This window comes from Lonchura striata, chromosome Z (assembly GCF_046129695.1).
Source record: "Lonchura striata isolate bLonStr1 chromosome Z, bLonStr1.mat, whole genome shotgun sequence".
In the NCBI taxonomy this organism is placed as follows: Eukaryota; Metazoa; Chordata; class Aves; order Passeriformes; family Estrildidae; genus Lonchura; species Lonchura striata.
Genome location: NC_134642.1, coordinates 22,646,125 through 22,663,817, shown reverse-complemented (window position 1 = coordinate 22,663,817; position 17,693 = coordinate 22,646,125). Strand labels below are relative to the sequence as shown.

Genomic DNA, 17,693 nt, shown 5'->3' with positions numbered 1-17,693 from the left:
TTCATTAAAGAGAAGATTAAAAAAAAACCAACCTCATAAAAATAGTTAATCTGAATGCAATGACAATAATTTTCATGCAGAAAGAATTATTTCTCTCTCACTAACACTTAAGAGACATGTATTTAGCACATGAATTCAGAGCATGGGCATGGTATCATGGACAATTTGTTTTTTTACACTTGGTAACAATGAATGAGGCAAAATACATTCTGAGGGGAAGAAACAACCATTTCAAATCAGTCTCTGCTCTGTGAAGATGCTAAATAGAGGTGTTCTACACAGTTCATTCTTAGAATGAGAGAGAGGTTGAATTATGTAGGATAAATGACACTGTGAAAAATAGCAACAGAATATTTTCCTATGTTATTTTTACTCCTTTAGAGCTCAGTCTCCTTTAAAATTAAAGCCAACTGACCTTGCAGGACAAGGATCCAGATTACACTCTTGAAGTTTTGGTTTTGGCTTGATATTTTCAGGATAGTAGTGACAGTATTGATCTGCTACTACCCGATTGCTTCTCAGATCAAAGCATTCAGCAGATGTCAGCTGATAACCTGCGATACACAGAGGAATAAATAATATAAGATGTGATGTTATTTCTGTCTGGCTCTAAAATGTATCTAAGTTCTGGTTTGGAAAATATCAGCTTGCTTCAGTGCTTTTGGACATAACAGCTGTTGTTTTACAGGCCAGATTGAAAACAGCAATGTAAATCACATGTAGTAGGAAACAGAAGATAACCAGTATGATCAAATAAAAATTCAGAAAAAACAACAAAAAACAAAGGCTGAGGTTTCTTAGTCACCAGGAATTGTGCCCTTCATTTTGGTATAGAGAATAAACCTGCTGGTAGGAACAGGGACAAATGGAGACATCTTGTTTTACCAAATCCAGGCCCAAATCCCATCAGCCCTTATGTCTGACAGATATAGAATTAAATACAGATATGTAGCTATCAATATGTCCTTTATCCACAGAGTATGGCACAATGCTGAAAATCTACAGGTTACTACTATGTTGCTAAATCCCTCCCTTCAATTCGTTGTAACTATTCAAATTTTTAGATTTTGCCTATTTTTAAGGTCCAAAACTCAGGGCAGTAGTTGGCACAGGTAATGTATGCAGATGACAGCTTCTGAAATACAGCAGTAATTCATTACCTCCACCACAGGATGCTGAACAAGGGAAAAAATCAGTTTCCCTCCATCTGTGAATGATTGGCTGGTAGAAGATGAACTGGACTGAACTGTCAGCAGCACCAGCATAATGAATCTGAAAAAGAGGTTATATCAAAGAGTGAGCCTAACACAAATGCTGTGAAGAAGTATTCCACCAGAAGCATCTTGCAGATTGGAGACATCTTGAAGCTTCGTGAAATATTAGATACACTTTGTAATAGGAAAACTAAATACAAAAACAAAGCGTTGATCAGTGGCAAAATCTTGGGTTCAAAACAGAGTCAAATAAATTTCTGGGCATAATCAGTGACCATTTTGAGACCACATTCTGAAATAATGAGTAAATAGCAAATGTATGATTAGTGTTACTGAATAATTTTATAGGGACAGAGGATAGGGGCTGATGTTTAATGAGCTAGAAAATCACCTTCCCCTATCTAGTGTCCCTGACACATGGACATAGATTTTAGATCTTTAATGTTTCTCAAAAAACATTCTCTGAACAGTTATAATACACTTGGAAATACAGACTAAAACATGGGAGGCTGCACTGTGAAAAATAATAAACAGTATAAAAACTTTAATTCACCTTTTATTTTTTTCCTGAGGTCAGGTCTTTATTTCATTCTCCTTTGTGTCACTGTCGTTATTATGAAGTTTTTTCTTCTGCTTACTTTATTTTCCTTGTAAAAATGCTTCCTTCAGTCATAGGCATGGAATCCTGGCTGGGGATAAGTGCATGTCTGCAAAGCTCCTTAGAGCCTAGAAGCCACCTGAGCCTAAAAGCCAGCATACTTTCAGTACTAGGTGTGCTGAATGGATGTCCCACACAAACAAGTTTGTAGTGCAAGGACTGCAATAGAAGAGATCCTCATAGAGGCAAAACAGCACCACTTCCACCCTGCCAAGTCAAAAATCCTTCCTCTTTATATCTATGCTGATTAATCCAGTTATGAGGACTTCAAAATCTCATCAGGTTATCACCTGTCCTTAACTTTATGCCGCTGCATGAACAGCTGGCAAGGGAAGAACAAAAATCTGCTACTAAAAACCTCTTCTATTTGATTATTTGTCCTATTATTTGATACAGTATTTCAGTGCTGCTTGAGCATCTCTGCATCAATAGCATGATGCTATCACAGTAGAAAAAACTGCCAAATCACAGCTAGAAAAGATAGACCCTTCTGCAAGACAGTACTGCTGCTCTCAGAAGCAATCCTCCCAACTTTTTTTCCGACAGCTTAAACTGTTTAGCCAGTGCCCCCTTTTCCTTTTTTTCCTCTCATGTTTCAAGTGAGTCTCCTACTTTTGGAAACACCATTTTTCTCTTCTCTCTTTCCAAATACCAAGAGACACTGTCAAAGAATGGTCTGTGAAACAGAAGCAAAAACATGACAAATTGAGATGAACTTTGTAACTTGGGTAGTTTGTTTTGTTTTCCCCTTTAGATAGACAGCAACATGATTACAAATCAAGATATATCTTGAAGAGCAGGAGGAGGGAAAGAATATTGATGTGTGTATGAGGTCTGGTCCACTGAGAATAAGGCTGCCCTCCTTTTCTAATTAAACAGTGATGTCAATTCTCAAAAGGAGAAAAACCCAAACCAGCTGTAGCAATACAACTGCTTCAGCAAATGGGAGGCCTTTTGCACAGATCAATACTGTTTGAATGTGTGTCAGAAACAGGATACTTAATTCCTTGTGCCGGGATGGTGCATTAATTACACACTTCAGAAGGGTCTTTCCGGGCTCATGAAAGCTTCAGGCACTCCTGGGAAAAATGTTCTGTTGTGCTGGAAACCATCTGGGGAGGTCTCTGATCTCAATGTGCAGGAAAGGCATTCTCTGGGGAGAAAGCTTTTGCTCTTTGTATTTTAAGGATCATCAGTGATTCCCAAACTCAGGTCTCCTCAGCAGTACAGTCTGCAGTGAATTGTGAAGAAAAGACCAAGAGCTCACACATGGGCTACTATAAAATAAAGGAGAGGAAAAAAGAGTTTACACTGAAAAAAAAAAAAAATCAGGAAAAAAGAAAGTTCCTCTCTCTCTGCAGACTATTCCTGCATGTTTGGAACTATCTGTCTGTTTCAGCACAGAGAAAAGACAGATGCACCATCTTTTCCAGTTTTATGTGGAAGTCATTAATATAGCCATGTTAACAAAATAGGTGGGGAAGAATTACAATGAGACATAGTCATAAGCTCAAATTATACAAAACAAGCAAATAAAAGAAGCATACACAATATTGTGTATTTTTAAGGAGTATTGTAAGCAGAAGAGTCACAGAATAAACTGTGATTACACACAGCAAAAGCTTCTTTTTGATTTAGTTTGAATGTTTGTTAAAGCTAAGATCTTTATCCAGGAAAAAACATCATTGGCTGCTTGAGCCCTGAAAAACTCAGTGAGACTTCATAGCTAAATGCTGTAAGAAATGTGGTTTGGCTACACAGGGCCAGCTGCCACACATTGAAATACTCAGCTCTGTAGTATGATGAAAATTTTTACCCTTGCAGTATTAGCAACACTCTTGTAGCTATGAGAAATGCTAAAGATCCAAACAGAAATGTCACCTGAGAACCTTAAGCTAGTCCTCTAAATAACGAGGAGTTTTGCACACTTAGATAACTGAACTAGAAAAAATAGCAATTGATTATATTTGCAAATAAAATCCTATCTAGATTTATTAACAGCTGAAGTCAAAAGCACACAGACCTTGCAGAGCACTCATCCCTGCATTTGTGCATGGCAACTCCCCAGATATCATCCTTGACTTCCTTTAACTTTCAGGGGAATTTGGAGCATTCCTAACATCAGAGCAGCCCTTCACAGATTCAGAGAATCAAAGAATGAACTTGGTTGGAAAAGACCTTTGAGAACATCAAGCCCAACACCTAACACCTCCTCATCAACCAAACCATGGCACTGAGTGCCATGTCCAGTCTTTTTATAAATACCTCCACAGAGAGTAACTCTATCACCTCCCTGAGCAGATTATTGCAGAGTGATTCCTTTAATCACTCTTTTAACGAATATTTTTTTTTCTAAACTTCCCCCAGCACAGCTTAAGACTGTGTCCTCTTGCTCTATCACTATTTGCCTGAGAGAAGAGATCGACCCACACCTACCTTGGCTATGCTGTCCTTTCAGGGAACCCCAGCTCCCTCAATCATTCCTCACAGGGTTTGTGTTCCAAGCCCCTCACCAATCTTGTTGCCCTCTTCTTGATGTGCTCAGGCATCTCAACATGCCTGCAACGTGCCATGCTCAGGCATCTTCCTAAACTGAGGGCCCAGAACTGGACACAGCACTCAAGGTGCAGCCTCACCAGTGCTGAGTTCAGGGGAAGAACGACCTCCCTGCTCCTGCTGGCCACACCATTCCTTACACGGGCCAGGATGCCCTTGGCCTTCTTGGCCACCAGGGCACACACTGCTTCATGTTCAGCCATCTATTGCCCCTAAAGAATCACACCAGTCATCCAAGGAACTAATTAAAACTAGAGTCTTCAGAATATCCACTGTCTAGCCTACAGTCACTATCAACAGAATAATATTTTTTCTTCTGTTGAAAGACCTTGGAAAAAATATCTTTTAGACTATTTTTACACTAATTTTGTTAATGCCTGCCTTGGATGATGCAAGAGAACTGCAAACTGTTGCTCAGGTGAAGTTTGATAAAATGCAGATTTAGTTTGGGACATGTCACAGAAAGTCAAATGAAAACAAGAAAACAAAAATTTGAACATGAAAGAATATCTTTTTGAGATATTCTGATCTGCTCTATGGACAAGACACCACAACATCTGTCTTCACCCTTGCACTTTGCTGTTTTTTTCTACAGCTCCAAAATTTTATTAGTTCACATAAAACCAAACAACGAGAGTTCCCAAAAGCCCAACCGTTGCTTGCTTGATTTTGGCAGTGTATGCCTGAACCATTTCATTTTGTTCTCTGAAGAACATATGGCCTGGCCTAAAAAACTGCAGTAGTTTATTTGGACAGTTTCAAAATTTAATTAGCACTTTAAAACCAGCAGTCATAACCAAGTAATTATTAGTGTTACTTGTACAGCTGAGCCATGAAAAGTATATTCAATAAAATGTTCTCATTTTATGCAGTTGGGGGTAGGTGAGGAGGAAAGACACCATTTCTTTCTTGTGTGTGTGTGTTCCAAAATGGGGACAGAGAAAGGGAATTACTATCTTGTAACTCAGAAACATAGAATCATGAAGGTTGAAAAGGCTTCCCAGATCACGGAGTCCAACCTTTGACCAAACACCACCATGTCAACTGAACCACAGCACTAAGTACTATGTCCAATTGTTTCTGGAATATCTCCAGGCATGGTGAGTCCACTACCTCCCTGGTCAGATGATTTCAACACCCGAATACCCTTCCAGTGAAGTTCTTCCTGATGTTCAATTTTGACCTACTCTGGTGCAGCTTAAGCTTGTGTCCTCCTGTCCTGTGGTTGTCCTGTGAGAAGGAACTGAAGGAACTGTAGCCCACCTGGCTACAGTCTTTTTTCAGGCAGTCATAGAGAGAGATATGTTCACCCCTGAGCCTCCTCCTCTCCAGGCTAAACAACCCCAGCGCCCTCAGCCACTCCTCATAGGCCCTACTCTCTAGGCTGTTCACCAGTTTTATTGTCCTCCACTGGAAGTGCTTCAGTAAATTTTGTCTTACACAACTCGATCTGGATTGCTGTGAACCAGCTCCATGTCACCATGCTTATTAGAAAAGTTCTAATGAATTATCTGATATTATTATTCTGATTCTGATTCTGATTCTGAATGCTTTCTGCAAGTTCCACATACCAAATCATCAAATTGATACTAATGAAAATAATTAATGAGAAATATGACAAATGTAATTTTATGCTCCTCATGTCAGTATAAAAAGTACTCTACCGAGAGTGCTTCAATACTGCTGGTTGTATGCAGTGATATCTTGCACTGAAAAATAAAGGAAGTTGTACAAGTTGTTCCTGTTAATAATTTGTTCGTGAAGGAAATAGAAGCCAGACATTGTCATGGGAAAATAAGTTTACAAGATTGTTTAAAATAACATAAAAGGTACATAAAATGTAAATAATGAGAGATGCTGAAGGCTTTCAAGCATATGTTTTAAGACAGGTCTACACTTTGAGGTCCAGGGAGCATATCTACTGTCCTCTTCTGCATTCATATCTCCTGACTGTGATAGTCCTGTGTTGCATCACTTTGGTTTTGGGCTTGTCTCTCTTATGAAATTCAGCTCCATCTGTTGCTTGTCAATCTATATCAGCCAGAGAAATCACTCTGAAATTATCTTGTCACTGATCTACATATTTTACAAAGTATCTCTGAATTGAATTGCTCACCCTGAACCAATCTTGGATTAAACAGTATTCCTTTAGGTGATAAGTCTGTTAAAAAGCCTTTAGATTAATTCTCTCACAAAGCCGAAATAGAAAACTAGAAGGTTCAAATCTTTCACCAGTTCTATTATTCTGCCCAAAAGAAGAAAAAAAGAGAAAATCACTGCAGCGGAATGGCTAGGATAGCTGGCAGCAATAGAACCTCAGGTAGCAGCTATAATAATTAACCACTTGTAGAAAATCCACTAGTAAGTGCAATATGGATGTTTCTCAAATGAGAAGACCAAAATTATTCCATGGAACCAAAGGCAACCTGAAGTACACCAAAACCAGATGTGCTAAATCTCTGCTTTGATACCTTTGATACTGGCCTCCCAGTCATTGTGGAAAGAGCATTTCACCATCAACAGCCAGGGTAAGAGAATTCACCTTCAAACAAGCCACCTTAATCATCACTGCAGAATATTTATGGAACTTAATTTATTAATGGCAATATCCAATAAATCAATGTAAAAAGACGATCCTATTGTGATAGATACTGTATAAAAAGAAAATTAAAAAATTGAAAGGGCATTTCTTGCCACACACATACCAATTGTTAAAATAGTGAAAAATTGTTGGCAACAAGCCTTCATAGCACCAAAAAGTTACTGATTTTTGAGAGATATAGGTAAACAAAAGTTACATAATAAGAAAAGAAAAAATAATACAAATAGCCTTTTGTCAGAGGAATAGAAAATTACATGCCTAAGAAGGCCTAAGAAGCTGTCTCTACTGCTTTAAAACCTGCCAGTACATTTCAGATCAGCAGTATTTTAAAGAAGTATGTAAAATTATAGGTAACACATCTTCAGATCCGAACAGCATCCACCCACTAGTTTCAAATGATGTACTGGTTGAGCACAGAAGCCACAAATCCAAATCACATATTCAGTCTACTTACATGCATAAACTGTGTTTTAAAACACATAAATATAGATAGAAATTTGTAACAGTTTTCAGAAGACACTTCATGACTAATAAGTCCAATAGTGTTCATGACTGTTCAGTCTTCTAGCTTCTAGCTCAGTTATTGGGTGAATAGATAGAATGTAAAAAGAAAACACAACTTCAATAGTACCCTGAGAAAGAATTTTTCCTGAGTATTCTGGTTTACTTTGTCAAAAAAATAGAGGTGGTTTTATTATTCTAGGTTTTTTCTAGGGCCCTCACCAAAGGTCCTAGACAGATTCTTACAGAAGATCTTCCCATGAGCAGATGACTGGGTAACAAATGGTCAAATAACCTTCTCTTGCAATGGATGAAGGACCATGGAATCCCTAAGGGATATGTGCTATGGCATGAGCTGTTAGTCAGATGCACAGATGAGCAGGATAAAGGGTCAACCATGAGTTTACCAAGTCTGTTAATGAAAAAGCTTATGAATGGTACCTAAACCATCTGTGAAAGCACCCAAAGTTTTGACAGACTAAAATTCGAGTTCAGTAAAAAAAGAAATAATGTCTATGGGAAACCCCAATTAATTATATATGCTAATTCTATACAAAACTGTTGTCCACATTAGCTTTTGCTATTCAGAATCATAAAGGGTTGTTTCAGATATTTCTCTGAAAATATCAGCTCAGGGTGCAGCATCAGTTAAAAACATCAATAGAATTCTGCAGAAAGGAAGAAAAACAGAGGGAAATTCTAGAGCCAGGTAGAATCCATTTGTCCTGATTATTATGTATACAAAATCATAAAACTATCAAGGTTGAAAAAGACTTCTAAGCTCATCTAGTCCAACCACTAACTTGACACTGCCAAATTCACCACAACACCATGTCTTTAAGCACCATGTCAACTCAGTTTTTGAGCCCTGCCAGGGTGGGTGATTCCACTACTTCTCTGGGCAGCCTGTTCCAACACTAAATCAGCCTTTGGGCAATGAAACTTTTTCTAGTGTTCAAAGTATAGCTCCCCTGGCACAACTTTAGACCATTTCCTTCTGTCCTGTTACTTCTTACCTAGGAGAAGAGACTGACCCCCACCTCGTTATAACTTTCTTTCAAGTAATTGTAGATTGTAAGTTCACTCTTTGTCAACATATACATTTATGTACAGATATCTTTTTATATAAAATAGACATTTAAATCCAATCTGCAGTGTGCCCAAATGACCTCAGGAAGACACATATCTCAAGAGGTACTTTTGCTTTACAACAAATTGACAATATTCCATTGATCTCTTCTAGATGCACAAAAGCTGAATCAGTTACACTAAACTTTAACTATTGCTATTTCTGTCTACTCAGCCTTAATTCTACTTCTCATCTACTTCCAGGAGCACCATCTTAACTCCAAGCTGTCAGTGCTTCCAAGATTCTTCACCACTTCCCACTTTATAGGAAGCCTTCTCTCAAATATGAGGCATAATCTCTTTTGGAAACCACTGCTAGCATCCAAACTACATTGCACAGAAGATGCTTACGGTCTTCACTCCCAATCCTAATATGATAATACCTAAAATATCCAACAATATGTCAACCATAAACAGTAGCTCTTTGCTGATCAAGCAAATTTGCATCATTTGGTCTCAGCCTTAAAGTGAACACTGAAATGATTTATTTCATGCCACAAAGTATATCACTTTGTGCTCTTTGTTCAAAGTAACATTTAATCCAACCCTGGCCCTAGACTGACAAGGCCCATCAACCTCTTTGCCAGCTGGCTGCCTGTACATTCATTATCTCTTGCATGCCCTTGCAAATCCCAGGAAGTCTAGACTAAGTCTCAGCCTTATTTTCTTTTGCTAACCTGGACTGTTATCAAATGCATTTATCTCACCAGCACCTTCTGCCAGTGCTACATTGCAGCTGAGCCAACAGCTGTCTGCCTAGCTCTAGAATTCTGTTTAATTAAGCATCTACTTTTGAGATGCATTCTATGATTTTTTTGGACAATTGATGGCTAAAGCCCTAATTTCAGCTGTAACTCTGCCCAAGTGAACCCAGTTCACTCTATTTCTTAATCAGCCAGCAGAACACCCCAGACAGCAGCACAAAAAACCCCAGGACCAGACAGTCTCTCTAGGCAGCAGTGCTTAGCTAAGGCTTGTCAGCCCTAGCACTGCAAAAGACAACACCAATACAATGCAATCCTAATCTAAATACTTCTAAAAGCCTCCAAATAAACATTTGTGCAATTCAACTTTATGCATTGTTCATGCAAAGGGCTGGGTCTGGGTAAACAGTATGAATAACTCGTCAATACCAGGGATTTAAAACCAACATAAATATAGTCCAGCCTAGATCTAGTCCTACGATTATTTATCCTCCAAACCAAAACCAAGCCTAGATAATACCCTTCACTAGACCTTGTTTTAAACCCACTGATCTTTGCTGGCTCACACCTCAGCCACAGGATTAAGGCCCTAGCTGTGCAACAATCAGCCTGTAGAGCAGATCCTGACAGGCTGTGCTTTGCCAGCCTCACTCTTCACTGGCAGTTGCTACTGGTGGTTCCTGTAAGCCTGCCACTAATGCATTTCAGATTTACAGTCATCTGGTGATGTCTGCTCTCATTATATGGTCATCTGACAGTACTGCTTCACCCTGCTCAAAGGAGAGCAGATGCACATGAACTGAGTACCCCAAGATTCTCTGTTTAGGGTCTGAAATGTACACTATCAACAGAGATGTTTTAGCACAGACAAGTGAACAAACACGACACCAGCAACAGAGCAGATCAGGGGTAGATCTGCCGTAAAGGGCATGCCCCGCTGTGTGATATTACTACTCTTATCTCTAGACCACAGAAACAGATTTCCAAATGGAAATGGAACTTAATTTCTTCAGGATTATGTCAAAGACAACACATTTTTCTTACAGGAAAGAGGCATTTCTATTTATGTGAACCAGAATTTTGTACTGAAAACATCAAAACAGACAAATCATCAGAATTTAGGAAAAGTAATTCTAGCAGGATTTAAGTTTACTGGCACATTTGCCATGTCCTTTGCCTTTCAAAAATTTAAGTTTACAGAGCAGACTTACAATTCTCAAATGATCAATATAAAAAATAAGAATATGAAAGCTTCGCTCCTCCTTCAAATTTGTGATAACAACTTCTAAATACAGCAGTTTTACTGAATAATTTCTATTATTTACACATCTTGTGAAAAGATTGCAAAGAATTTTGCATATGAGGAACATACCATTGATTATTACACAGTAAAGAAATCCAATAATTATACAACTCAGGTCCTCCAGAAGCATCATGAGGTTTCTTCTTAAATTTTAAAGCACTTTGTGTTACCAATAAAGAAAGTTGTCAACTCTTACATTTAGATTCTACTTCTGAATTATATCCAGATGTCTAACTTGACCTGTCTGAATAAGAGCATTCAGAGTCAAGTGAAAAGGATTACAAAAATAATTTGGGGAACAATTACTTGTAAACTAGAGTTCTGCTACATCTACAAATTCATTTAGATCTGTTCTCATAAAAATCTGCCTTGGCCCAGGAAAGTAAATCTTGACACCCAAAGAGATCCCACTTTTTAAGGAGAGCTTACTAACACCACAGAGAAATATTTAATCTGATTTTTTCAAAGAAAAGCACTTTAACTTCAAAACCTGAAGGGAAAATCATCATGGATAAAGCAAGTATGAAAAACAATTTCCAAGCCTGACATAACTGAGAGGTAGCATCTTGATTTTCATGCAGCTGTACATGCATCTATGCATGCTTATATCTGGTAAAATCTAACAAAATAAATATTCAGAAGAAAAAAAAAACTTGCTAGAAAAATAATTTAATAGTGCAGAATAATATCTGTGTTGCATGAAGCAAGAGCTGAAGTATCTTCTATAGCTGTTGATTAAAAAATGAACAGTGATTCAAAAGAAGAGATTTTTTCGGTGCCTAATCTGTTGCAAAACTTAATTCTAATCTTAGAAAAGATCCTACAACCATGAACAGTGGGTTGACAGTTTTTGGTGTATTTTTCTATATCCACAAAAGACAATAGATTTAGCACCTAATGAGTTGTGTTACTGTGATTTTCAATGGTGCAAACACATAGCAGAACTCAAAATAGTTTCACCTCAATTCAGCAGTGTCTGTTCTGCCCATGCCTAACTGGCTTGTACATTGGTTGGACTGTCATCATTTACACAGAGTACAACTTTCCTTTAACCAGCAATTCTTGCCTTGCTTTGGTAGACAAGGAAATAGAGACACTAAGGGATAAAGCTATTTTCCCTGTTATAAAAGACTACAGTGGAAATATAGGGAAGAGAGTATAACCCTCCTGTTGCCCTTGCAGGACAAGGGACAATCTACAAGACTGTGCTACTTCCCAAGGTAACCCATTCCATCACAACTCAGCTTAACCCAGGACAATCACTTAGGACATTTTCCATGTCACTGTTCAAACCTCTAGCTGCCATTAGCTCAAGGATAAAACAAATGTCATCTACTACTGAGGCTTATAGTGAAAAATTTACATAGTCCTGGACATGATACAGGTTTTGCAGCTTTACAGCTGAAATCCTTCAGGTTCCTTGGACCTACTGGAAAATGATTTATTTTATTGCAACTCCCAAATGTTCATTTTTGTATGTTTGTTTTCCCACAGAATGTGCGCACTGCTTCCAGCAATGTGTTTTATATTACCTGTAAGAATAGAAATGCTCTAATGGCAAGAAATAATTTTCCTCTTATTGCCAGTGCAACAAAAAGCAGAACTTCAAAATGATGCCACAACTTCTCAAGAAAAATTATCCCATTTATTTTAGAGCTTGGAGACTTTTCACTTTCTTTCAGTCTTCTGTGCAACTACACCAGTATACACCCAACAAACTATGGGTCAAAGATGTATCTTTCTACTTATCACAAAGATAACTGCATGCCATTGATTTATAACTACCTCAGTAGTGCACATAGAAAGTAATCTGTGTTTTCTTGAAACAAGTTCTTTTTAGGGCATATAATGTCTATGCCTTTCTTGACATAAGTGCAGTCTCTCTCTCCTGAGGAGCTTCCTGTGAAGTTTTCTTCAGATATACAACAATAAAGAATTACATGTAAAGTTCAAGAGAAAACCTGGATTAGGCTTTATGATAAACATCTACTGGAAATCCTAGCACATATGGCCTTACTTTATGTTGCTCTAAGATGCCAATGACCAATGACCCTCACCTTGATAGTAAAGTCTGCAGTGAGAGGCCCAGATATTCTTAAGATCTCCTTGTCAGGAAACTTCTGGAAATCAATGCTAGAATTTTCTACAAGGAAGGAGCCAGTGGTGCTGAGGCTGTTTTCACTCTTCACACCTTGGAGAGTCTTAGTTTCCAAATCTGACAAACAGAAAAAAAAACTGTCAGGAAACCAGAGCATTGCAATTTAAAGTGAGAGCAGAAAAAAAAAAAAAAAGCAAAAATTAGTAATATTGCAACTCTTTTCCCATAGTTATTCACATTTGCACACTTTCCTTTTTTATTTTTCCATCTGCTTTTTGTCTTTGTTCAACTCTTGTATTTTTAGCTCACATTCCCCTCCTCACCCATAGGTCATGTTTTTACTCTTCCAGACATACTAATCCATTCACTGTTAGGCATATTTGTTGTTTTTTTAACTGACCCTCAGTAATTTATGCTCCTATGTGGAGCGTGACTTAGACCTTGGCCCATAAGCACTGCTAAGTTGCTGTACCCTCTTTCAGTTCAGACGTGGGTCACTAACCACATGCTGTTTTGGTCGACAATTAACTGAAAGCAGGATATTCAGGAAAGAAATATCAGTATGACAGCAATCCCCTTTCCTCTCCAGAAGCAGTCTGGCCCATCCCAGTGGAGTAGAAGGGGAAAGTGGGTACTGAACCCTCCTGAGTTCTCCATCTGTTTCTCTCTGTATTCACAGTTCTGCAAAAGGACATTAATTCAGATACTGTTTTGTAGTAGCTACTTCTGATTGTCATATTAAAAGTAATGATAATGATAAATAGAAGTCAACAGTCAGAAACTAGGTCTGTTTCATCATTCAGCTAGCCTCTCTACCAACTCCAGATTATGCTTTACAGCATATTCATCAGTAAACAGTTTCTGGTAGTTATTTAAAAACAACAGGGCCTTTCATAATAAAGATTATAAAGCTCAAAACCTTTCACATATATTTATGAATATAGGCAGGAAACCTCCAAGACAGTGAGGCACCTAAGGCATACAATTAATCTATGATGGAGATATATTTTCAAAACCAATCTTTTATTTGCATATGTTTGCTAATTGGGGAACAAAAATGTAATTGCAGTAGACTGCTTTTCACTATGGATTAAGGGAACTAATTAATGAAGGAAGTTGCTGAGGCAGTACACTAAGAATTTTCACTGTAATGATGAATTCCTTGGTTTTCCGTGAGACCAGTCTCCTCCCTTGTGATTCACTTGGACATCTATTTGTTTTTGGCAAGACTGCATGCAACAGGAGTAAAAATGGTTTTAAGACTTGTGTATATATAATCAACCTCCTGTTGACTTCTCCCACAACTGAAGTTCACAGGGGAAAATACTCCCTCCCCCTGAAACTGACTTTAGCTCATACATATATAAAATCCTTTGATGGGCAAACAGAAAGATTCATGGAGACATCTGAAACAAGAAAGAGATATATTTGGACTTATTAATGTTTACACACGGCAGTTAATCTAAATCTCAACCAGTGACTGAAGCAGACCTTGCTGATTCAAATCTTTTTGTAATTAAATATGACATGGCCTGAGTGAAGCTTTAGATCCATCTCTCCAGCTAAAATCTCATTTCTCTCTGAGCTGTCTTATAGCTCAGTTTCACTGAAACAATAACAAAAGTAGAAAATTTTCTACAGAGAATATCTGTATTAGAAAAGACAAGAGAGAAAGGAGGAGTGCATGTCATGTACTGGCAAAATAATATCAGCTATACTGGAGCAGCTCAAGAATACCCAAAGGGACACTTAAAACTGAAGTACAGGCAGCATTTGAACTTTAAACAAAAACATAATATATTTTTTTCTTGGTTTATAACCTTCATTTGCTGGTCTTTATCCAGAGCTTTAAATGTGAAGAATCCAGTGCTTTCTCAACACAAGTAGGGAGCTACAGTACAGGACTAGTAAACTATCCCTTATTTTGCTACCCTGTATAAAATTTTTGGGTGAAAGAAAATATGGAGGCAATGAAATGATTTGGTGTTTCACATCCTTTGCTAACACTCATGTTTGTACCTACACTAACAAACACAGAAGACATAAATGATCTGTACTGCAGAAAATTCCTAAAGACTTTTGAAAGAGGAAAAGGGTAGCTCGACTTATCTTACAATAATTTCTGCTACTGAGAGGTCAAGCAGTACAGTTTGGGGTTTTATTCTGACAGTAAATCATATTTACTAATACTCTAATATTAATTTCCTGTTGATAAAAAAGCAAGCAGCTTGTGAGCAGCTACTGCACTGGAAAATGAGAGAGAGGGATGCCAGAAGCTTCTATTAATGAAATAAATGGATTTGCCTTCAGCAGAATATTCTCAAATCCTGAGACTCCTCCCAGAAAAGAGGGGTATATAGTCACTGGGATACACAGATGAAGCATGAAAGTCTTATAGGCAAGTGATGGGCTAACAGAACTCAGTGGTCTTCACTCCTTGGAACAGTATCTCTGCAAAAGAACAAGATTTCATTTTTGTATGCAGTCTCAGATCTTTAGAATGTGATTTTGTGTGTGTGTTTGCATGTGCACATGCATGGTGTGAGTGCATATGTGCATTCAAGGGAGAGAGAAAGATCATAACAGGAATGTGTTAAAGTCATGAGCAGCTTGGTGGCTGAGCTGAGCTGCAGGGAAGCTTATACTTTACTGTTCTCAATATTTCTTCACTCAGTGGCATGTACTTTTTAAATTTTAAACAAAAGCACTTGACACCAATTGAGCCAGCCAAAGGATAAGCAAACAGAAATGACTGAAAAATTATGGAGGGACAAAGAACTCTGCACTGTTGTCTTTGAAAAGAGTGTACCACTGAGATAACTGGGTCAGAGGAAAACGTCTGAGGGCAAGACTCATCTGTGTGTTGAAATCAGTGATCTAAAAGAGGGAAACCAGTGTAAACAGAGCACTGCAGGTTACCAAGACTCTCTTAAACAAGGGCACACCAACTTCTTCTACTTACATAAATGATCAGGTCCTTTCAGCACGAGGCGAATTTGTCTACTTCCATAGGGAATAGCAACCACTGTATCATCCACTGTGTGAATGCAAAAACACATGGAGTAAATAAGCAAGGAAATTCCCATCTGTTTTAAAATAAGCATTGTAATAGGTATTTACAAGGCAGTCAAAAGAAAAACCTTAGGACCAATTAAAAATGCCAAGACATATTACTAAAAATCTGAAAAAGAAATTTGTTAAATGTAGTAAGAAACTTCTGCTTAGAAGAATCCAAACGTGTTGATTTTATTTATCCCAAACTCCTTCATAACTATTTATGTTTTTCATGAGTAACTAAGAAGTTTCTATTTCATCACAACTCCACTTAAAATTTTTAAGTATTTTGAATCCGTGTTTGTGGTGAAGTCAAGAAGCATAAGCTTATTCTGATACTTAACCAGAATAGCTTTCCCATTTCTCACCTGACATTTTCCCACTTAAACCCCACAGCTTCTCCATGATCCTGTCCATGCTATGTGATGGTGTCCTAGTGCTCTCAGTTATCCCTTTCACACTCTTGTTTTAATGACTATAAGGACTATAATTCTGCTTCCTTTTCTATACTGCTAGCAGAAAGCCCTGGAAAAGCAGAAACCCATTAGACTGTTACATAAATAGGCATTAAAGAAGGATATTGCACCTATGAAGCCCTTGGCAGCTTTGCCAACTGCATTTTAACCAAGGTGTGAATAAATGTATAGGTCACTTGCAGCTGTGAAAGTTAGTTAGGTCAGCATTTCTAAAGAGGCAGTAACCTCAGAAATGTCCTGAAGGGAGGCACAAAGACACAGAAAGATGACACACAATGTTATGAAGTGGTCTGCCCAGAGCATGCTGACCTGGACTAACCAGCACATTTCATTCACCTTTCCCTGTCCTTTCTGCCTTCTTTCCATGAAACTGGAAGCTGGGAAAGAAAAGGTATGCATGCCTAAAAGGATTTTTTCTGGGGAATGAGAAAGTGGTAGAGAGAGGAAAAGTGGAAGTGAGAGGAAAAAGTCTCTTTTGCTATTTCTTCATTAGAACTGCTCACATCTATGTTATGAAATGCCTTCTAGCAGGAGCTACAGCTCTGCTCTCAAAACAGTGTTTTGCTTTGTCAGGTGAGGCCAACTCAGACAATAAAAGCATTTTATCTTTCATTCAAATATATGAGTTGGGGTCTTACACTTCTGTCCAGACAAAACTAGGAAAACACTTGGAACCCAGTTAAATCATGATTGTCATTTACTAGTGAAATAGTTGTTGATGTGGTCATTTTATATCAAAGGTGGAGAGCCAAAAGACAGAGGAAACACTACTAGAAGGAACTTTTAAGCAATCTATTCATTCATCCGATACATTCATTTATCCAAACCCATAATATCTCAAAAACTCTGAACTAAAACACTTTTAGTTAAATTTTAAATTCTGTAATGCAATATAAGAATTCCTGACACTTACTTTTCAAAGCTTTATGGAATGAAATACTCATACTTTTGCTCCCTCTTATTACCCCAGAAGTTAGGCAGAAATGTAAGCAGTCACTCTAAGTGCCACAAAAGTTGTGTGGACATAAAAACTGTTCAAATTTTCAGGCACTTCTGAAGCATGTCCCATTTTCACATTCTGATTTGGTATGTTTTCTCAAACTATCCAAAATTTCAGTGTCTAAGTCTTTTGTAACTGGGTTTAATTAAACTCAACACAGGTTTTGCTCACTCACATCTCTGATACCGCACTAATTAGTAAAGCTAGGAATCTTTCATATCAATACATAATTCAAATTTTGTATTTGGAAAAACAAATATTCAATATCTAAAAAAAAAAAATAATTAAATACTAATATTCTAATACTGCTTTATTGGTACCATTCTAGCATTCAGATTCAAGATACCCAGTAGTATAAAATATTTTATCCATTGGGGAACAAAATATGTGAGCATGACA

The 17,693-nt window shown here is 37.7% G+C and overlaps 1 protein-coding gene across 2 annotated transcripts in view; it reads right to left on the bottom strand.

Annotated features, from left to right (window-relative positions):
* Window positions 1-17,693, bottom strand: part of LOC110473153 (ADAMTS-like protein 1) — a 309,111-nt gene that overhangs the window by 17,200 nt on the left and 274,218 nt on the right. For both annotated transcript variants that reach the window (XM_077790007.1, XM_077790008.1), the window contains 4 exons: window positions 15,727-15,801; window positions 12,724-12,881; window positions 1,161-1,272; window positions 416-554 (listed from right to left, as the gene is read on the bottom strand). In XM_077790007.1, coding sequence (XP_077646133.1) covers window positions 416-554; window positions 1,161-1,272; window positions 12,724-12,881; window positions 15,727-15,801 — 484 coding nt within the window. The remainder of the gene's footprint in view (window positions 1-415; window positions 555-1,160; window positions 1,273-12,723; window positions 12,882-15,726; window positions 15,802-17,693) is intronic.